The following is a 22748-nucleotide window of genomic DNA, read 5'->3' as shown; positions in this document are numbered from 1 at the left end:
GGTTGATAAATACTACCCAAAATGTGGAATCATAGCGTGCGCTATTACCGAACTCGCATAAACAGACGCAGCGCAAACTGCGCTAGTGTTAGTAAATCTAGCCCTTAGTGTTTAATTAAAACTGCACTGACAAATCTGTTGTAAAAATTCCTTGAAATAACCTGCAGTTTTCTTTTCATATAATTACGTTTTCAGGGTCAAATATTCATATTCAAAAAATATTATATTATAAAGGTAAACTGAAAAAGTAATTTTGTGAAGTCATTATGCAACTCCAGTTTACTCATCATTTATTATATATTCAACTTTTCTTTTTTTCTTTATTAGTTTCTAATTAATAATTATCCATTTTCTCTGTTTTGGTTTCATCCCAGCTACATTAGGAATTAAAATTTCCCTACAGACAATTATAATAAACACATTTAAAATAATAATACTAATAATTGGTTGTGACAATTAACTTCCTTTTTTTCTTTTATTTTAACTGAAAATAGGTTTAAAAACTTTTTTTAAATCTTTTATCTGGCCTCTTATAACCATCATTGAATTTCAAAAATGTTTTGACTAAAACATGATTTCCGGTCATATTTTCAAATGGCAACGGCAATATGTCACATATGTCTAACATGTACTGTACATCCACATCAAAGCTTAAAGGCGTGGGGCGGCTTCCAGCTCACCCAGTAAGAGCATTCGCCCCATGTTGTGTCCTGCTGCGGAGCGGGTTCAAATCCAACCTTTATAATAATAATATAATAAAGGGGAAAAAGCCCCCAAAAAATAAGCTTAAAAAAAGATTAAAGGTGTGATTTGTGTGTGTGTGTGTTTATTCTGCCAATATTCAATCTATTACCCTCAACAAGTCACTGTTTTGCTCATGATGTTTTCTTAAGAATTGAGCAATGATTGCAGTGATGGTTTATCAGTGTTTTAAGCCCCCAATGTCTCCTTCCCGGCAGCGCTGCCAGAAGGCACTAGGATTAGGCGATGGTTAGGGTGAGGGTTAGGTGAGGTGCCTTGAAGTCAACGGTCGCAGAGCTGCCTGGAAGGAGACGTTGGGGGCTTTAAAACACCACCGAGTGCAGTGATGGGACATTTGAAACACTGCCTTATAGTTACTGGGACACGAAATGTCGTATTTGCGGAACAATCTATCTTGCAAAAAGAAAGACTGACAGTGTCTTTTCACTTTTTCTATATTAGTTTCTTGTGCTTCAACATACATTTTACGGTCTCAGCACATGTTAATTGCTGCCCTACAGGTTCTGGTTGTAGGGTCCCTAAGCGTCCGTGGAGGCAGATGAGCACTTTACATTATTTTAAACATTTAAAAATGACCAGGGAATCTTGATTTTTTAGAAACACATGACTATATTTTCCTCTCTTCCTTTATTGTTAAAACAAAGACATCTTGTTAGAGATTCATTTAAAATTGGAGCTAGAAAGCCAATTTGCACCGGCAGGACAATGTGTTGTTTTCAAAAACAGTACAATTAATAGCATGAAGCCTTCTATTGTCAAATGTACCTCAAATTATCCAATTATTACTTCATTATTCCTCCTTTACTGTCCGTGGGTTGTGTTAATACTGTACAGAATTCATTATTCATCGACAAGTCAGATGAAGTGAGAAACGGGAACACATCTTGTCCGTCAGAACATGCCAAAACATGAATGGAAACAGGTGAGAATATATAGGAAATCTCCGTGGTTACAGTTCATGGTCTGCAGCCCCTCCGAAACACACACAGAACCCAACCCACAAGTCATAACTCAAAAGGAAAGGTACAAAGCAGTGATAAGAGCTAGTGTGTGGAAGACAGTCGCAGGTGAGAGGCCTGAATTCTTTCAGTAGCTCGCACCCTAAAGTTCACTTCTCCGAGGTGGAGATCTATTGTGGAGAGGGTGTGTCCTACGAAGACGATGATGGAGTCTGACTTTTCACCTTCTCTGTCTCTGGAGGCACGGCTCTTCGCTTGACTGTGCCGGTGTGTGTTTCCTCATCGTCTGACCCGACTACGGGGGTGTCTCCTCCGTTGGCGTTGGTGGTTTGGCTGTCAGAGGAGGAGTTTGAGGATGTGGAGGACATGCGGGACTTGGCATCAAGACCCTCGAGGACATGTCGAAAGAGTCCGTTGCTGATGACTTCCTCGTTGTTGTTATTGTTTCCGTGCCCTGTGAGTCAGATACAAAATATAGTTAGGGATGGAACTGTGCAGCGTGCCTTGTAATCCCTGCTCTGTTTGTGGTTGCCATACCTGGCAGCGGGGAGGTCAGCACCCCTTCTTCTCCCCCAGAGCTGAAGAAGACATCCAAGGTCTCCTGGTCAGAGATGTCAATCAGCTCCATCTGGTCCAGCAAGTCCACATTCACCTCCATGGACGAGACGCTGCCTATTGGAGCTGCAGGAGAGGGGAAGCAATGAAATGATGTGAATATATGAACGTGGATTTGTGCGTGGGTTTACAGAAATGCCACCAGTCCAACTCACGTCTCTTGTAGTCTCGGATACAAAGATGCGCCGAGGACAGGTAGACGTCCACGTCATGCTGGAAGACCTCCTCAAAGAAACGCTGTCTCTCTCTCAACTTTAACTGCTGGGCCACATCCACATCTGGGAGCCTCTGGCTACGCTCGGTCTCCGCTGCCAATCACAACAGGAAGGACAGAAAGTTAGATACCAGCTCGGGTCAAGTTTTATACCTGATACTAGGGGTTTCAATGCCAGACAGCATTCCAAACACAATACAAGGAGATTTATCAGACTAGTGTAAGGGGTGACACATAGTTCCAGATCCATTTTACAGTCACACAGGGGGCAAGTGTTGGTAGCCAGAAGGGGGAGACATTGAGCTGTAAGTGAAAGACATAAGGAGGTGGAAGCCCTTGTTATGGACTTAAGGAGAGGTAATGAAAAGTCCATCACATACATCACAGTTGTTAAAAGCAATTGTTGATCATCTGTTTCCATTTTCCACTGGACTTTCATTCCTATGGATTATGATTTATTCCACTGACACACTGCTTTTTCTGATATAAAAAACAACAACAACAAACTGTTGCTTTTTTTCAGGACACCTATGAAACAAGCTATCCAAACACCCACACTGTACAGGGTTGCACATTTACTAAATGTCCACGGATCCACAGATTGATTTGCAAAGCAAGCTGTCAGGTCCTTTTCTGAGTTAATCCTGTTTGAGATACCATGCGATCCCATTTTCGCCCTCATCAGCATCATTGCAATAAAGCTGAGTGCAAGTCCAATGTGCAAGAGTGGAGGGGTGAACTGCAGCAGCAATGAGGAAAGGGGAAATGCAGGACTGTAAATGTCTGAGACTGTAAGTGCTGTGGCCTTCCACTGAGAAGGAAACAGCACTTGAACTGAGACTGAGGAGACAATGTCAATGCCTACAATATCTGCAAAACTGAAGAAAAACAACATATACAGGTGTATATTGTCGTGTATAGAAATGGAAACAGCTACACTGGTTCTGTCTATTGGTTACACAATCTGCTTGACAGCAACTCTAAAGCTCACTACTCAACAACTTGTACGATTACACATGAGGTATAGCATAGGGCTGCAATAAATATATATATATATATATATATATATATATATATATATATATATATATATATATATATATATATATATACAGTATGTGACGATCATCTAGCCTGTGTTGAGAGCATTAGTCACAACAGCACTGTGAAATGCACCGCTGGTTGTAGAACGCTTAGGTACTTTACAGTACCAGGAAAGGAAAGAATTCCAGGGAATCCCATTGAGACAACCTGTCTCATAATGAACTACAGCCAACTTAATAACTGCTGTAGTATGGGGTAAAGATGCAAACACTGTAAATCCCTAAAAGGTAGATGTTGCCAAAAGCAACAGGTTGCCGCCCTCTGAGTGCTGCGTCAGCGCAGTCTTTCCTCATGAATCGTGTCCAGGCACACATCAGTGCTGACAGAAGGACACACACCTGTCACTGCAGCTCTGCTCTGCCCCGTTTGACAGCCTGTCTCCTGGGTGCAGGAAGCTCTCTGGCTCTGGGATTACAGAGGCAGACAGCTTTGGAGGGAAGTAAAGAAGGACAACTCAAACCCCAGGGCTGGAACGCCTGACAGCAAATATGGGCGTACAGTATGTGTGCAGAACACGGATTCCCCAAAGACTGAAAACACAAACATGTACATGCATACTGACAGCAAAAAAGTCATAAGTTGACAATATCTGCCTTGACACAGTGACCATACTGTCACTATATGTGTTTGGTTCAAGTTATGGAGCTTAAATAATAGACGAACAATCAACAAAGCATCCCAATGTCTTGTTTTGTTTTGCTCACACTGATGCTTTTATTACTTCTATATAATAATTACATTTGGTATGATCCTGTCATCAGTGGACAGATGGTTAGTGATCATGATATCAATAGTGTGTATAAATAGTTTAGTGCAGCCTGACTGGTTAGTCTTGTTTTAATAAATCCTTTTTATCCCTTAGCAACACTTTATTTATTTCCTGGGCCATGGACATAAATGCTTTCTGCTGTATGTCTTTTATTTTAGTTCCTAAGAGAGCAGGAGATATTGACAAAGATCCAGCTCCTCTTCTCTTACCTTCTTTTAAAGGGGTACCTTTCAGATACCCTGCTAGAGATGAAGAAAATAATAACAATGGTCAAAGTTGGTGGAGCAGAGACTGAGATATCTGATTATTATTACCATTTTAGTCCCTGGTATGGGTCAAGCTCCAGAAATTCTGGACTCTATGATTCCCATAATGCCACTCAAAGGCATTTTCATTTGAGTCTCATTGCTGATAGTCTCGCTTTGCCAGACCTTCCTCCACCGCAGCTTTCCGGGATGGGAGAAAAACGTACTCTGGTTTATTGGCATTTCTTTAAACCAATCACAATCGTCTTGGGCGGTGCTAAGTGCCGTATGGATTTTAAAATGCCAACACAAAGGAAGCCCAAGGCAACGGATATCCGGCCTAAATGAGTGAAATCCGGCGGAATTTCCGTCAGCAACGGCGCGATCCCGGAAGTGGAACGTCGGTGATATAGACTACCTTGCTGGGGAATGCTGATATCTTTTAAACTCGACAGTTAGTCTACGTAGTCTAAAACTACTACAACATGCTTTCCATTATCGATTTGTAGTCTCCAAACACCAAGATGAGATAATCCTAATGACATCATCAGACATATTTTCTTGGACTTTGAGCATGCACCTTTAACTATCATGATTGATTCCTTGGTTGTCTTTTCTGAAAGCTTAAAGGTGGAGTTATAGCGATTCTGATATTGATATTTCTCACCCAATATGCAAACAAATATTTTAAGATACCAAGTTGCTAAGGTAATATCTCTGATGTTATTTACGTTTTATTACTATCATATTGTATCTCGGTTCCTCGTGGGCGAGGATGTGGAAGAGGAAGAGTAGCCGGAATTGTGTTTGTTTATTTCCCATTTAGAAAGCCGGGGCTGTGTATGAACACCAGATTTTTTTTCAGCACACACAGAATGGACAACTAGCGGACCGTGAGAAGATGTTCGCTAAATTTTACAAAATCTTTATTGGATAAGAATCACTGACTCCACCTTTAAAAATTTGGCATTGCACTTCTGTAACTTTGTTGAAATCACGGCGGACAGTTAAAAAACAAAATAAGGATCAACACTGATGCAGCAGAACCACAGCTATTGTCTTTTTTTATTCTTCGGCCTCGTCTGACAGTGTAGCCAATCACAGGGTACATCTGTTCTTCCATGGTTGCAATCTTCCGTAAGAAAAGTGATATCCTGAGATGGTCAATGATTACAAGTTGTTTATCTTATGCCAGCCATCTTACTGTCTTTGCAGCATTTCTGTCTTTATGTAGGCTAGATGTCTAAAGTTTTGAGTGTGCACTGCTCTCTAAATTCTTGCACCGTTACCCAATAAGAAACACTATTGTCTTCCGAATGCAAATGGAGCAGCGCTGACAAAGCAAGATGTCAGTCACAATCAGGAGCTGCTGCCTGTCATGTGTGCTCTTGTTTAATGTGACCAGCCATGTCAAAACACTGGATTTCTACTGGATGAATGACTATCCTTTCTTCCCTTTCAAAAGGAGAGCAGACAGGACTTAGATAGCATGTTTGTGCTGCAACCAAGAAAAAATATGCTTTTCATTACAGGCTACAGGTCTACATAAATTGCTTATCCTGGAGGTTTTTCCCACTCAGTTAACCACGGATTGATCACAGCATTGATTGTTTCTACTTAAAGGCTGAGGCCTGTGGAGAGCTAAAGGTTAGCTACAGATGTATATCCTCACATTGATTTTGCTTCCCTATCCAGTTCTTTTTTTCCATCGAATCACTTCGATCGATACGGCTTCCCTGGCCGCGGACGGCTCCGGTGACCTCTGATTAGTGCAACCGCTCACATGGGGGAAATCGTCTTTCACAAGAAAAGCCTGGCCAGCGCGTCCACTGCTGATGAGATCACATGTCCAGTCTGCTACAGCCCAAAGTCTTTAGTTTCATACCACGAGATGTCTGAAGGGCCTGTGGCTGCTCAAGAGACAAACGACCTGCAGGCATGAGTTTGACCTGATGTTATTTCTTTCTTTCTTTCGTTCTGTCTTTCTTTCTTTTTATTGTCATGTTGATGATGTCATTAATAATGATGGCGTGGTTATTAGACCTGATGAAGTATGTCATGCTATTGAGAAATTGGTAATGAACAAAGCGTGTGGTCTTGACCAAATAACAGCTGAACACCTGAAGTATGCAAGCCATAAAATCTCAGTGTTACTTGCTATATGTTTTTCTGGATTATTAGCGCATGGCATATTACCTGTCTCTATGTTACCTGTTCTGTTAGTGCCAGTTATTAAGGACAAAACCTGTAAGGTATCTAGCATAGAAAACTACAGGCCAATCGCTCTGGCGAGTATACTCTCTAAAGTATTAGAACAAATTTTATTTGATAGACTACAAGAATATATAACAACCACTGACAATCAATTTGGTTTTAAAAAGAAACATGGTGCTAGTCATTTGTTTGTGACAAGTAATGTTCCCACCTTCCATGCTGTGCTGAGGAATTTTATGTACAAATTTAGGTGCCGATTAACAGAGTCAAAGAATACAATTTTAACTGCCTTAACTAACCCTGCACTTAGTGATACCAGATTTACTTCCAAACTCTGGAAACACTGGCACACGCATTTGCATATGTTCTAAGTATTGTGTATAACTATCTTTGTGTCTGTGTATGTATGTATGTATGTATGTAGGTATGTATGTTTTGTATGTTCCCTCTATGTACTATGTGATAGACAGTATGTCTGTATGTTTTTTATGTTTGAGTGTACCCTTCTGTCTATAATATGTCATGTGTACTTTTATATCTGGACCTTGAGTCTGTAAATAAAGTTATATATATTGTGTTTTTTCAGGCTCTCTTTCTGTGTCTCTATTTCTGCCTGTTCTCTGTATGTTCTGTCTTTCTGTCGCTTTTTGTCACTCTCTCTCTTTCTTTCTCTCTTGATGATCATTTTTCTCTCTCATTCTCTTTTTCTGTCCTATCTTTTTATTCTTTCTCTCTCTGTCTGTTCTCTATCTATTCTGTCTTTCTGTCTCTCATTTTCTGTCTTATCTCTCTTTCTGTATTTTCTCTCTTTCTGTCTATCTCATTTTTCTGTCTCTTTTTGTCTGTCTTCTGTCTCTTTCTGCTTTTTGTCTTCTTTCTGTCTCTGTCTATATTTCTCTTTGTCTCTCTTTGTATCCTTTCTGTTTCTTTTTGCCCTCTGTCTCTCTCTTTTTTGTCTTTGTCTGTATTTCTTTCTGTCTGTCCCTCTTTTTTATCCTCCTTTCTGTTAAACATTCTTTCTGCCTGCCTGTCTCTCTCTCTCTCTCTCTCTCTCTCTCTCTCTCTCTCTCTCTCTCTCTCTCTCTCTCCCCCCTCCTTCCTTCCTCTTAGCGCTCAAGGGACTAAAGAAAGAAAAAAGTCATAGATCAGGGGTCAGAACCAGCTGGACATGCAGCATGACTGGAACAGACAGAAAGATAGAGACAGACATGCCACTCTGCCTCCCCACAGAAAGACAAACCCAGATCCTCCGCTCGGGGGGCAGAGAGAGAAAGAGCCCATTCAGAGCCAGACAAAGGCTCAGATGTAAGGGAACAGGACTGGCCTGCACTCCTCTAAAAGACATGATGCCATTTACAGGAAATCATTTTTGGATGTAACTCAGCCTTTACTTTGTTTAGTAGCGTTACATTCTTTACTAACCATGACATGTTTATTAAATTCCTTCTATTCCTCAGTTTAATCACATTTCTGTGAAAACTGCGTCATGACTTCTCAGCAGACGGCAAATATAATGCATCATATGATACTAACATAATGACAGTAAAATTGTTCAATGCTCTACTGTGTTAAGCTTAACTACATATCTACTGTATATCTAAAGGCACAAATGCTAAGAATCAGGTTACTTTCTGTATCTATTTAGTATGTGCATGTCATGTGCCTCTTTCCAACTGTACAAACAGCAGAGGCAACACATTGATCTGAAGGCTAATGAAGGGAGAGGAGGGCTCCATGTCCCCCACAGGCTGCTATTAGCCCATCACTGTGCCAAGTGAAAATGTGAGCTCACTGGCAGACTCCCCTGTGACGGGTAAAGAGAAGGTCAAAGGAGAACAGAGCAGGGAAAACTGTCTATCCAGATGATCCAGTTGTTTTTACACTCGTTGGTTGAAGGAGCAGCTCTGGCTAAAACAGAAACCCCAGTGGGAACCATCGCTTCCTCCTCTGCTTTGATTATGGAGCAGTTTGCAAGACTCTCATTTGGAGTCTATTCATCCAAGCCGAGGCTTTTTTTCTGAGAAGTTTCCTTGTACAAATGGATGAGGTCATTCCCGTTTAAACACCTGTGGTGGTGCTACACACTTCCATGTGTTGCCTCTCAGCCATTAGATTTAATACCAGACTGCTAAGACCAAGCATCGGGCAATGCATTGCCTTTCCCCCTGTTCCCTGTGTAAATAAGACCCTCTGTATGTACAAATAATGACTTATTCATCCTTAACTCTGAAATATAGCCTATACATCAATTCATCAATAAATATGGCAATGAATTGAAAGGCTCTATCTCGACATTCCTAGAGACGTGGGACCCTTACCTAGAACTCGTTGACTCCCTCAGCTTATCTCCCGACTTGGAGGACTGAGCTCCTTCTGGACTGCTCCTCTTGACGCCAGCTAAAGGGAAGTGACACACTGGTTTTCACTATGCTTTGTACACCATGGCCTGTGCTGCATGTCACTTGTTGTGAAAAATCTACGGCATTTTTCCCCGTTTCTATTTATTTATCTATTTAAGTATAAACTCCGCAAAGGAGGTCATGTTTTCAGTTTGTTTGTCAGCAGGAGTACGGAAAAACTACTCATCTGATTTTCATCAAATTCAGTGAAAGGGTAAAGCGTGTGCCAAGGAAGAACCCATTCAATATCAGAGCAGATCCGAATCACAGGGCGGCTACACAGACTATTTCATTTCATCAACATTGCGAGATAGAACACGGTCTGAGGCCACTATGAATAGACAGGCTGCCCTTGCCACCCAGACACTTGTCTTTGGCAGCAAAGAGATTTTAATTCACATAGATGGGTTCTCAGCTGCGGCAAGACCGAGAGAGATATAAAGAGAAAGATATGGTGAAAAGAAGGGAGGGAGTGGCTGTAAACACAGAAAAGGCGGAAAGAATAATGATGGTGGAAAGATCAGGGAGGACAGGAACACTTGCAGAAAGGCTAAAAACAAGTAGGAGGATGTCTTAAAAGTATTACGTGGAGAGAGGTCAGCCAAAAGTGAGTCAACACAAGGGTGTGGGTTATAGGCATAGAGAGGACGGAGAGAAGGAATTCTGCTCTCCCTCATTAGTTAAAGCGGATGTCTTGTTATTTCTACCAAGAGTCTCTTCCGTAACTTTCAGCACAACATAGCAGGTTTCACCTTGCGGTGCCCTGTACTTGGCTCAAAGTCACCTTTTGTCGGCTAAATTTAACTGTAAAGAGCACTAAATTCGAAAGTCATGTGACCGGCCGTTTTCGTACGATATCATACGAATTGGTGTGCATAAGTTTCCGTACAATATCATACGAACCCGTTCATGAGAATGCGTTGAACACTGACACAACAGCAGCACCTGTTAACAGTCTACAGCTGAGCATCAGTGGATCAGTCTCCTTGCCAGGCGGCTGTAACAGTAATTGATGTTGTCTAAGTGATTGTGAAGAATTGTGGAGCGAATGTTTGGCTAGAGGTAAAAGTTTTATCCTGCTCTAACAGCAACAGAGATGCAACTATGAATGCAATGTGCTAATGCATCACTAACATTAGAAAGGTGATGTTGTGTGCTTTAACACATCAGCACATCCTGAGATTAAACTCAGTACACTACTCCCGTCTTACACTTTTCTATTGTCTAGTAATTGCAGTTCCGTATCTTTCTCTTATTCCTCAGAACATATATAGTGCTTTAAACTGTAGTGAAACAGACAAGGGGCCCACGCTTGTAACGCTGTGAACTAGACAATAATATCCGTGGAGACTATGCACTGGCTCTGTGTCGCACTTAATTTATTTTTGGTTGCCTGAAATCCCTCTTTTCTCTCCAAAAAGCTGCCATTTACTGGGCTCCAGTTACAAGGACAGGAAAGATTTATGGCAGTCTGTATGTGTGTGTGTGTGTGTGTGTGTGTGTGTGCTTATTTAACTACATTCGTATATATTCAGCTTTGTGGGGCCAAAATGCTGGACCCCATAAGTTTAAAGGGCTGTTTGAGGGTTATGACTTGGTTTTAGGATTAGGGTTAGAATTAGGTTATGGTTAAGGTGAGGGTAAGGGTTAAGGTTAGGCATTTAGTTGTGATGGTTAAGGTTAGGGTAAGGGGCTAGGGAATGCATTATGTCAATGACAAGTCCCCACAAAGATAGTGCCACAAACCTGTGTGTGTGTGTGTGTGTGTGTGTGTGTGTGTGTGTGTGTGTGTGTGTGTGTGTGTGTGTGTGTGTGTGTGTGTGTGTGTGTGTGTGTGTGTGTGTGTGTGTGTGTGTGTGTGTTTTCATTTGCATATTAGATCTGGCTGTTCTGAGCAGTGTCCTGCTCCATCAGCCCAGTCCGTCAGGACAACAATGACATCAGTGTTAACCCTCTCCTTCCTTCCCTCCTGCCTGGATTAAACCAGACTGACTGACAGTAGGACTGTTTGTGGGTCAGTGTCCTGTCCCACTGCCCTCCCGAAGCCCACAAACATAAGTTCTGATCAACACAATAGGCTTCACCAGCTGACAAAATACTTTTCTCTATATTTACAAATCCTCTTATCTAGAATAACTATTAATGGACAGTAGAATAAGATTAATGAATATTTTTAAGCAATCCAAACAACCAATAATGCTCAAATCTCTGTATAGGCCAGACAACCAATACTAAAAAAAGCAACAAATGTAATTAAAAAAAAAAAAAAAAAAAAAAAAAAACTCTACCTGGAGTATTAATCATCATGGGTGAAGTAACAAAGCCCTATAATAAAGACATTTGTGTTAATGGGTTTGTTCCTCTTGATACAGTAAAAGCAAAGTGCATCTGGAGTGGCTGTCGGCAGACCGATAACACCGATACTGATGATTAAATCTGTAATCACACTCGAAAACAATAAATTAAAATTAAATAAGTATAAGGTTTACCGAGTACATGGGGTTAGGGCTCTCTCTGTCTAAGAGAAAGAGCCAAAGAGGGAAACAGTTTTTCCCCTATTAAATCCTCACATGCTTACTTGTCTCATTGCAATCACTTCGTCATTCACACGGCTCCCTGTTCTTCCTGCGACAGCTGCCTCTGCCCGTGTTTTGTGAGGGAGGTTTAAAGCTATTTTCGCTTCAGCTGGAAGAACTGTAGGAATGTTTGCCTGAACGCAACACCGTGTCTCAGCCATCTCTCCTCTGTTTGTAGAGGCTGAGGCAGGGTGGCCTGCAGATGCCGCCGGCTATAAAAGACTAAACACTATTTTGTCATGATTTATTGAAGCACTGACTGGACAGAAATATAAAAATTTTTACTTCACGTTATCACAATCCCAAAAAACGTGTGTGATTTATAAGATAAAGGTTTTAAAACCATATACAGTTGAATTTTATTTTGTCTCCTATTTGGTAACTGTAAGCTCCAAGAATAATTCTGACTTGACGTGCTTTTGGATTTGTTATCTTTTTTTAAATGTAATTTAATTTAATAGTAATTTATTTATGTATGAATGTTTCCTTTATCAAATTTGCTGCACCTTTAAGTAATAGTCCACTGTATTGCAGTAAAACTGCGTTTCTTGTCTATTATTTCATAATTTTCAATTTTATTCTACTTTGATGGATTTTATTAACTTCTTCATTGTACCTTAAAATGGCCCTTGCACACCCACAGGTGCTTTCCCTTATTGATTAATTAGACCTGTATTAGGCCAGGGGATTCTCCGCTCATCGCCATAGCAACTGCGCATGAAACTGCCATGACATCATCTTCAATGCCCCACTCTCTGAATCATTTCATTGGCAACCAGACAGAGGAAATTTGGCACTTTATCATGTGTACTGCATAGTGTACGTAGAGTGTACGTAGAGTGTACGTAGATACGCCATAGTTTTGCAGCCTGCCATTTTTTTAAATCTGGCTCGAGTTAATACAAAAATTGCGGCCGCTGTTGACAGTAGCTTAGCTATTTAAAAAAAATGGCGGGTTTGTGCAGTCTTAATGTCATAGTGTTCTTGGGCGACATACTGAACCTGTCAGCCTCGGCCACCATTGTATGAATGTGTGTTAATGGGGTGAATGCTGCCTGTAGTGTAAAGCGCTTTGAGTGGTCACTATATAAATATATATATATACTAAATATACTATATATAAATGCAGTCCATTTACTGTGTCGTGCAAGTGACGTTTCTAGTGACGATTCTTTCTGACCAATCAGTGGTCTGCAGTGTTTTAACTCCACCTTCTGGTATCGATTCACCTCGCTTGGGCCGAGGTGCTGCCAAAAAAAGTACCAGGTGGCCTATTTTACCACAACTTTTGCTAATGGGGAAAAAAAACTAAAAAGAACGAGTCAAGTTGAGTAGAGCTATGCCGTACCACGCAGTAGAAATGCGGCATTGTACCTAATTTATTATTAATATAAAAGTATTGATTAGAGCAGCTTTAACTTCCACCTGCGTTTGCCTGTTATGATAGTCAGAGGAATACAATTGTTCTCCTTCCGGCAACACCTCAGTAAACTCCAAATCATTAACTGAGCAAACAGGTGAATTTGTGCTACAAGTTCCACACATTTGGAAGAGTGATCACATGATAGATTGCTGCTATCTTTCTGTGTAACACTCAGCGTATGCCTCGAGGCATTAGCTCTGTTTATACTCGGAGGATTCAGCTGAGCAGTGAGTAGATGGATTTGTTGAGAACTAATGAGAGGAGGAGGAGATGTCCCCAGGGCTGCACAGCTTAGGCTGTTGAATTGATGGGAACCTTATCCAGTCATCCACGCAAGGCTGTTTAGTATAATCACACTAATATAATTACATTAAAGTGCTGACATGCCAAGAGGCATTGTTTATAATAGAATAATCTGTGTATGTCTGCTTTTGTCACTTTGGTAGGCAGTGATGCTCTCAGTGTTCCTGGTTTCTGACAGACCATAACAAAGTGTTAACAACAGCGACTGAATTGCCCCCCCAAAAAAAGGGAAACATTTCTGGTAATATATCAGTCTGACAGTGCCAGTATATATTAGTTATATTTTTTCACACAAAGTACGATCTATACTTAGGACTGGGTACCGAAGTCAATACTTTTAGGCACCGACCGAATTGCCTCTAAAGTATCGAAAAATGCTTCGTCATTCAATACCCAATTTCAGTACCAAAGAAGTAAATATTATCAGCGTCAGAGAGCCAATAAGCATGCAGCATGCTTCTACCAAGATCTAATAATGTTTGTGATTGGCTGTCTAACGTTCCACGTCGCAGAGACACGCAGGAAAAACTCTACGTTACGCACAGAGATGGGGCTCACGTAGTAGGAGCTGAAAAATAAATAAAAAGATTTGTGCTGTAATGTGTAATGATGTAATTCCCTTTTGTTTTATAAATTTGGTATTGAAAAAGTATAGTTGAGGAGCCCGTATCGAAGTCACGGTATTGGTATCGGTACCGGTACCGATATTGAATATTTTTTAACCATACCCAGGCCCACTTGACTAATGGGGAGAGAAATCACGCCTGGTTCAACTCAAATCAAATCAACTTTAGTTTTATCCACGCTTCATTTTTATGTTGCCTTTTTTCCTGGCTCTTTCATATAAAGATGATGTCTCCATATTGATCCCACTTAAGCACAACACCAGACCTTTCAATTGATGAAAGAAATGGAGATATGTGCAATGATTTAGAGTTCTACAACCAGACTACTGTTCAATTATATTGTCTCAAATTTTTCATTTCTAAATGCTGTTTTCGAAGCCTTCTCCACACTGCCTGGAGTAACGTTTAGTTTGGAAATAATGTCATCTAATAATCTTAAAAAAAATTGTCAAATTTAAAGTTGCAATAATTCATATGTTTTCACCCACACAATTGCTATTCAACTCGACAGTTTCCCTCAGCTCTGCAAAGCGTTTTATTGTCTTTAAGCTCTGCTGTTTTGGTTTAACAGTGCCAACGTGTTGTTTTTGACTGCAGGAATCGGCTATCTTCAGCAAAAAACGCTCCTACCCAGGTGAACATAGCGGAGCATTTAGCTGCCAAAGAACCAGTTATTTTACTCAGGAGTTGATACAGAGGTATACATTGGATTCATCAAGTGGTTGCAAACAGGACTCCCAATAAGTGTTTTCCCAAAAATTCTGCCGGATGCATGTATTTTCCGTTTTCTTCCACTTTCTTTGTGTTGGAATTTTAAATTTGGTGGATTTTTTTTTTTTTTTATTTATTGTAGACTGCTCCTCGGATCTCTGCAGGGTAAATTGAGACAGCTAGCTAGACTATATCTGTCCAATCTGAGTTTTCTTTTAAAGAAATGCCACTAAACCAGAACACGTTTTACTCCCATCCCCGAATGCTTATGTGGAGTAGCCAGACCCTCCTTTAGCGCACTTTGGAGGAGGGTCTGGCAAAGCGAGACTAATTCAGAAGAGATGGGGGTAAAGGAGGTAAAAGAAAACACCCAAATGTTCCTCTTCTTCAGCATGTTTTCATCTGTATCCCCTCTAGCTCAGACTTTAAGCTCCAATGACTAGATGGCAGAGCAGCATAGCAGAAATACACACTGTACGTATCCCTCAGATCAGACAGTACATTATATGGATTTTTACCACTCTAATTTGCTCATTAAACAGAATCTACTCCTCAGTCCTATCTGGGTCATGTCCAAGGGGACTGAGCGAAGAATACATGGAGAAACAATTCCTTCTCCACGCAGTAGCCTGCTGTCTGTAACATGCTCTCAACAGCTGGCCAGTCCTTCAATGTGCCACTCTCTGGCACATTCCCACAATAATCAAAACGTGACAGAGCGGACTATAGAGGCACAGAGGCCACGGGCAGAGCAACAGATGGGAGACGTCCTCTCTGGAGCCAGCCCTGATCCTTTTTAGGCTCATGAAATCACAAACTGATCTCACTGGGACTAATTCAGTTTCAGGACTCTGTGTCCTATCTGGGTTGGTGTGTTTGTGAAACAAGCTGCAGTCGACCCTCATGAGATCTGCAGGCACAATCTCTTTAGAAATAAGAGATCTTTGTCTGGAGCTTTGCGGTGGCCCTAATCCAAGCCTGCCTCACTGTGTGTGTGTGTGTGTGTGTGTGTGTGTGTGTGTGTGTGTGTGTGGAATGCATCCCTGTTCCTGTGCAAAGAGAGTGTTGGTATTAGTGGACATTACTCAGGGTGATGATTCAACATTCCTGTCTGATTTTTTGGCTGACGCAGAACTTGGACCAGTCATATCAGGAAACATCAACACAACGGCAGCTATTTAACACACTGGTTGAGCTGTTACACTGACACACACACACACACACACACACACACACACACAGCATATGCCAGTGAATAAATGTGGTGTCACCATAAATAAATAAAACATGACTTACTTGGCATTAATTTGACACCAATTAATATAATATAGACACCAAATTTCCTATTAAAAAAATGATTTCTGACATGTAAAAGGTGACACATGAAATGGGAAAGGCTTTCATTGTAGCTAAAGTTTCTGTTTCTTTTCCTTGACTGTTCAATCTGTGTGTGCTGTACTTCTGACAGCCAAATATGGAGAATCATTTTCTCCCTAAAGTCCTGCTCTACATCTCAAAAATAAAAACTGAGTTAATGGAGCAAACTTGCGGCTACATCTCAAAATATACACCCGAACTGACAAGATGATTTTCAGCTTTAGAAGTTTTAAAAATGACTCACAGGGAAGGCGTTTGCTGCGAAGGTTGGCTGACGAGGAGCTCATGTTGCTGGAGAGTCGCAGAGAACAGAGAGAATCAATCAGAGATGATCAGGAAGAGTTCAGCAGCAGAGAGGCTGCCAATCATCTCCCACCTCCTCTGCTCACTCGGACTGCTCCAATGTGACTGATGCTGGCTGTCACACTGCTGCTCTCTTTCCCCGCTTCCCCTCTTTGCCTCAGTGGACTCTGAGCCACTTGGATGAGGCGAGAATAAGTTTGTGGCTTTGTGGAGCCGACCAGCTGACCAATGACAGGGAGGAGGGAGGAGCTGAGGGAGACCGAGGAAGGGATGGAGAAGAGAGAAGGAGGGATTTTATGCAACAGAGTGGAAAATACCAAGGAGAGACAGGCACATGCCTTTGTTATTTTTGTATTTTTCCACCCCCTCCATCCCTCTCTGTCTCTTGTTCCCTGCTTCTCATTTCTGTTGCAGATTTACAAACACTCTCTTCTGTGTCAGGGTCAAGTAATGTCAACAAATGTAACATTAACAGACAACAAAGATCCCTTGAATTATTGCAACTGTTTAAGTAATAATTGGAATAGCAGAATTGCTCCTGAACAATTTAAAGGTTTTAAGGTTTATGACATGCTGCTTTTTGGATGCTTTTATATAGACCTCAGTGGTCCCCTAATACTGTATCTGAAGTCTCTTTTATATAGACCTCAGTGGTCCCCTAATACTGTATCTGAAGTCTCTTTTATATAGACCTTAGTGGTCCCCTAATACTGTATCTGAAGTCTCTTTTATATAGACCTCAGTGGTCCCCTAATACTGTATCTGAAGTCTCTTTTATATAGACCTTAGTGGTCCCCTAATACTGTATCTGAAGTCTCTTTTATATAGACCTTAGTGGTCCCCTAATACTGTATCTGAAGTCTCTTTTATATAGACCTTAGTGGTCCTCTAATACTGTATCTGAAGTCTCTTTTATATAGACCTTAGTGGTCCCCTAATACTGTATCTGAAGTCTCTTTTATATAGACCTTAGTGGTCCCCTAATATTGTATCTGAAGTCTCTTTTATATAGACCTCAGTGGTCCCCTAATACTGTATCTGAAGTCTCTTTTATATAGGCCTTAGTGGTCCCCTAATACTGTATCTGAAGTCTCTTTTATATAGACCTTAGTGGTCCCCTAATACTGTATCTGAAGTCTCTTTTATATAGACCTTAGTGGTCCCCTAATACTGTATCTGAAGTCTCTTTTATATAGACCTTAGTGGTCCCCTAATATTGTATCTGAAGTCTCTTTTATATAGACCTCAGTGGTCCCCTAATACTGTATCTGAAGTCTCTTTTATATAGGCCTTAGTGGTCCCCTAATACTGTATCTGAAGTCTCTTTTATATAGACCTTAGTGGTCCCCTAATACTGTATCTGAAGTCTCTTTTATATAGACCTCAGTGGTCCCCTAATACTGTATCTGAAGTCTCTTTTATATAGGCCTCAGTGGTCCCCTAATACTGTATCTGAAGTCTCTTTTATATAGACCTTAGTGGTCCCCTAATACTGTATCTGAAGTCTCTTTTATATAGACCTTAGTGGTCCCCTAATACTGTATCTGAAGTCTCTTTTATATAGACCTTAGTGGTCCCCTAATATTGTATCTGAAGTCTCTTTTATATAGACCTCAGTGGTCCCCTAATACTGTATCTGAAGTCTCTTTTATATAGACCTTAGTGGTCCCCTAATATTGTATCTGAAGTCTCTTTTATATAGACCTCAGTGGTCCCCTAATACTGTATCTGAAGTCTCTTTTATATAGGCCTCAGTGGTCCCCTAATACTGTATCTGAAGTCTCTTTTATATAGACCTTAGTGGTCCCCTAATACTGTATCTGAAGTCTCTTTTATATAGACCTCAGTGGTCCCCTAATACTGTATCTGAAGTCTCTTTTATATAGGCCTCAGTGGTCCCCTAATACTGTATCTGAAGTCTCTTTTATATAGACCTTAGTGGTCCCCTAATACTGTATCTGAAGTCTCTTTTATATAGACCTTAGTGGTCCTCTAATACTGTATCTGAAGTCTCTTTTATATAGACCTTAGTGGTCCCCTAATATTGTATCTGAAGTCTCTTTTATATAGACCTCAGTGGTCCCCTAATACTGTATCTGAAGTCTCTTTTATATAGGCCTCAGTGGTCCCCTAATACTGTATCTGAAGTCTCTTTTATATAGACCTTAGTGGTCCCCTAATACTGTATCTGAAGTCTCTTTTATATAGACCTTAGTGGTCCCCTAATACTGTATCTGAAGTCTCTTTTATATAGACCTCAGTGGTCCCCTAATACTGTATCTGAAGTCTCTTTTATATAGACCTTAGAGGTCCCCTAATACTGTATCTGAAGTCTCTTTTATATAGACCTTAGAGGTCCCCTAATACTGTATCTGAAGTCTCTTTTATATAGACCTTAGTGGTCCTCTAATACTGTATCTGAAGTCTCTTTTATATAGACCTTAGAGGTCCCCTAATACTGTATCTGAAGTCTCTTTTATATAGACCTTAGTGGTCCCCTAATACTGTATCTGAAGTATCTTTCCTGAAATTCAGCCTTGGTGCAGAATTACAGCCACTAGAGCCAGTCCCACGATGAGCTTTCCTTAGGATGTGCCATTTCTGTGTCTGTAGCTTTAAATGCTATTGAGGAGGAGAGAAGGGAGGCAAGGTGGAGGGTGGTTGTGTGGCCTTGACCAGCTTGCGGCCACAGTTGTAGCTCTATTTCCTCATGGACGGGCCAAATTCTCTGGGCAGCTGTGGGCGGTGGGCAAAGCAGAGAAAGGGGAGGTAACCTTTCCCCTTATGACGACATAAGGAGAAGATTCCAGATCGGCCCATCTGAGCTTTCATTTTCTCAAAGGCAGAGCAGGATACCCAGGGCTCGGGTTACACCTATCACCATTTCTAGCCACTGGGGGACTACGCAGGCTGGGGGAACGCATATTAATTTAAAAAAAAACCTCATAAAGTGAAATTTTCATTCCGTGGGACCTTGAACAAAGAACCTTTTGTTCCACGCATAATAATAGATTCTGAATGAGTGATTCATATTTGGATACAATATGTGACAAGCTGTTGAAACAAATCTTTATATCCAAACATTAAAAGCAACACATTACATAAATAAAGATGAGCTACAGCTCACACGCAGGCAACGGGAACAAAAGTGTCTTTTTAATCCTACAGAAAATATTTGAAGAAAGATCTACTCATTTCACATTAGAGCTAAAACCATTATGAATGAATCCATCAGTCAACTGACAGAAGATACGTTGGCCAAAAATTCTCTGCTTCCAGCGTGATCCAGTAAAGGCTTCTCTCTGTTTTAGATCATTGTAAATGATTACTGTTGGTTGAACAAAACAAGACATTAACGGGTATCATATTAGACTATGGGAAATTTGTGATGGACATGTTTAACTTTTTTTTTTTACAGACCAAACAATAATCAATTAATTGAGAAAATAATCAGCAGATGAATCTATAATAAAACGATATTGGCATTGGCCCAATTTCACATTTCTCATTCCTGTTACTTTTGGCAGTAATCATTTGGCTATGTTCAGACTGCAGGCAAAAGTGGCCTAAATCTAATATTTTTTGGGGTCAAGTGACCAGGTCAGACCAAATCGGGTTGCACTGTCGGGGAGGTGGAGCATAAGCGCATGTGATAGGACCCGAAAGATGGTGAACTAAAGCCAGAGGAAACTCTGGTGGAGGCCCTTAGCAGTCACACAGACCTCTGTAGTGAATTTGCAGCCATAACTCTTCAAAAGGCCATAATAGCCAATTTGTCTCTCTTTCTCTTCACTCTTTCTCTCCTCCTCAGCATCTGCTCATTTATGTTACGGCTGCCATACACAAACATTTTGAAATAAAAGCGAAAATGCTTACTTCCTCCATAACCTCCCTAACTTCAGCGTGACAGCGTCTGATGTCATTGTTATTATTCTTTTGCACATGCGGGTCAGTTCGAAACCGCAAACAGTTCACACTGGAATCTGATATAGGCCACATTTTAAAAAGGTAATGTGAACAGCCAAATAAAAAATCGATTCTGAGCAAAAAATCCAAATTAAGCTTTAAGACTTGCGGTGTAGAAATTGACATATCTTTCTTAATTAGTCATTTCTTATCATTGGTTTAAACAAACTAAGGTAGGGGTGCTCTGGTGGCCTCGAGGTTTAAGGTGTTGATAGTGTACTGCAACATCCCAAGTCTGGCCAGGGAGCTTTGTTGCATAATTGTCATTCCCCATCTCTCTCTCTCTCCCTTCATCAGAATCAGAATCAGAATCAGAATCAGAATACTGTATTGATTCTATCTGGGAAATTGTTAAAGTATTCTAATTCTGATGACTCTGATGATTCTAATGAAGGGAGAATGACATGCAAGAAAGATCATTTCCTGTCATTGAAAAATGAATTATTGATAAATCAATAAAATACTAAAAGCAACCAAACAAAACTCAGATTTGGCTGTTGAAAACTTTCCTCAAAAATGATGAGAAAAAAAATAGGTTATATTTACATTGTATGAAAATATACTGTCAGACCACAGCGTGATGTCTGATAGTCGGTGTGTCCTCGACACCATCTAGTGGACAACAGATGACATTTCCAGTTCCTCTAAGCTTGACTTGCTGATTACACAATGTTTGCATGCAGAGGCTTTACAAAGCATCATTACATCATTGCCTCTTTTTTTTTTTTTTTTTTTTTTTTTTTTTTTTTTTTCAAAACACTGCATCTGCAATTGAGACGGGCTTTTTAATATTAGTGCCTTGCTTCAGCTGCAGGCAGGAAAAGCTATTGGTGTGAGTCATTACAAGAATCTGTGTGTAAGAATCAGCACAAAGTGCGCTAACTTGTTTACCATCCACTATAGATTTGATAATTTCTTCTTAAGAATAAATTGTTTCTTTATTTATGTAATACTTTACAAGTACCATGGTCCATAGTTCCTCACATAAGGTAACACATTATTAACACACCTTTATATGCTTATGTGCCTAAGCACGGAAACTTTCACTACTGAAACTCACACTGTGCCAGGCTGAAAAGTGAAACTTCAAATACAGACTGTAATGTAGCAGTTGGGAAGTGGTGGGAGTGACTGGTGATTTCTATCAATAAACACACACACTTTGCAAATGTCAGTGGTTGTGGTAGTTTAGCCTAAATATGCTGTGAATTTTCTCCAGTGTGTGTGTGTGTGTGTGTGTGTGTGTGTGTGTGTGTGTGTGTGTGTGTGTGTGTGTGTGTGTGTGTGTGTGTGTGTGTGTGTTGTGTGTGTGTGTGTGTGTGTGTGTGTGTGTGTGTGTGTGTGTGTACATCTGAGGACAAAAAAGACAGAGAGAAAACAGAAAGAGAGAGAGAGAGTGGGCAGAGAAAGCATGATGTGACTCAAAGTGAGAAATCCTCTCCACCTCAAAGTAGATTACGTGTGGGCATTCTCATGACTGGGGGTTCACCTGCTGAGGCCGTGCAAAATCAATAGCTGAGAATTGGGCTGCTTAAAGCAGCCGTCGAGCAAAAGCCAAGTCCTCTTTTTCTTGTGTTTTAAAATGACATAAAAGGAACGCAAGCAAGAAGAAAGAGACGAAACATGTATAGAAAGCAAGCAGGCATCAGGGCGTGGGTGAGGGGTCGTTGGTTTATGTTGTCTGCACATCCATAAAAGGCCTTCTTTTTCAGCAGTGGGTTGGCTTTAGTGCTTAAGGTTGACCTTTTCAACACTTTGCTTGAAAAGCAATTACTGGCCATTTATAAAGCAGTCATCGGTTTGGTGTCTCTCGCTCATTCAGAATGAAACATTATTATTCTTCCCACTGAGGTGAGAAATTATCAGTGAGGGCTACATGCTATCAAATGTGCCAGATGTGATAGCAAGATTTCTTTCCTGCAATTGCTGTTTTTCTTTCCTTGTGTGTGTCCACGCTGTAGTCTAAAGCAACGATTTCCCACCCTCACTACACCAGGCAAAGCGCCAAAGCCATCAGGCATTTATACGCCTACCATCAGCTGAGGAGTTGCACAGCAGTCTCATGTCTAATTATACACCCAACAACAGAGAGCTACGGAGCAAAGGAGAGAGCGTGTGGAATATAGAGAGAGGAAGAAGAGGAGTGTGATTACAAAAGGAAGAGAGGCAGCGAGTGCTACTC

At 40.8% G+C, this 22748-nt stretch overlaps 1 protein-coding gene across 1 annotated transcript; it reads right to left on the bottom strand.

The window, feature by feature from the left end:
• Positions 1 to 1370: 1370 nt before the first annotated feature.
• si:ch211-253b8.5 (dysbindin-A) lies at positions 1371 to 16808 on the bottom strand. Its single transcript, XM_028577036.1, has 4 exons — positions 16542 to 16808; positions 2492 to 2644; positions 2259 to 2402; positions 1371 to 2175 (listed from the first exon to the last, which is right to left on the bottom strand). Exons 1-4 carry the CDS (start codon positions 16582 to 16584, stop codon positions 1913 to 1915), a joined length of 603 nt encoding a protein of 200 aa, XP_028432837.1. The 5' UTR covers positions 16585 to 16808; the 3' UTR covers positions 1371 to 1912.
• Positions 16809 to 22748: the final 5940 nt, after the last annotated feature.

Source organism: Perca flavescens, chromosome 4, assembly GCF_004354835.1.
Source record: "Perca flavescens isolate YP-PL-M2 chromosome 4, PFLA_1.0, whole genome shotgun sequence".
NCBI lineage: Eukaryota > Metazoa > Chordata > Actinopteri > Perciformes > Percidae > Perca > Perca flavescens.
Note: the sequence above shows the minus strand (reverse complement) of the source record. Positions and strands in the feature narration are given on the sequence as shown.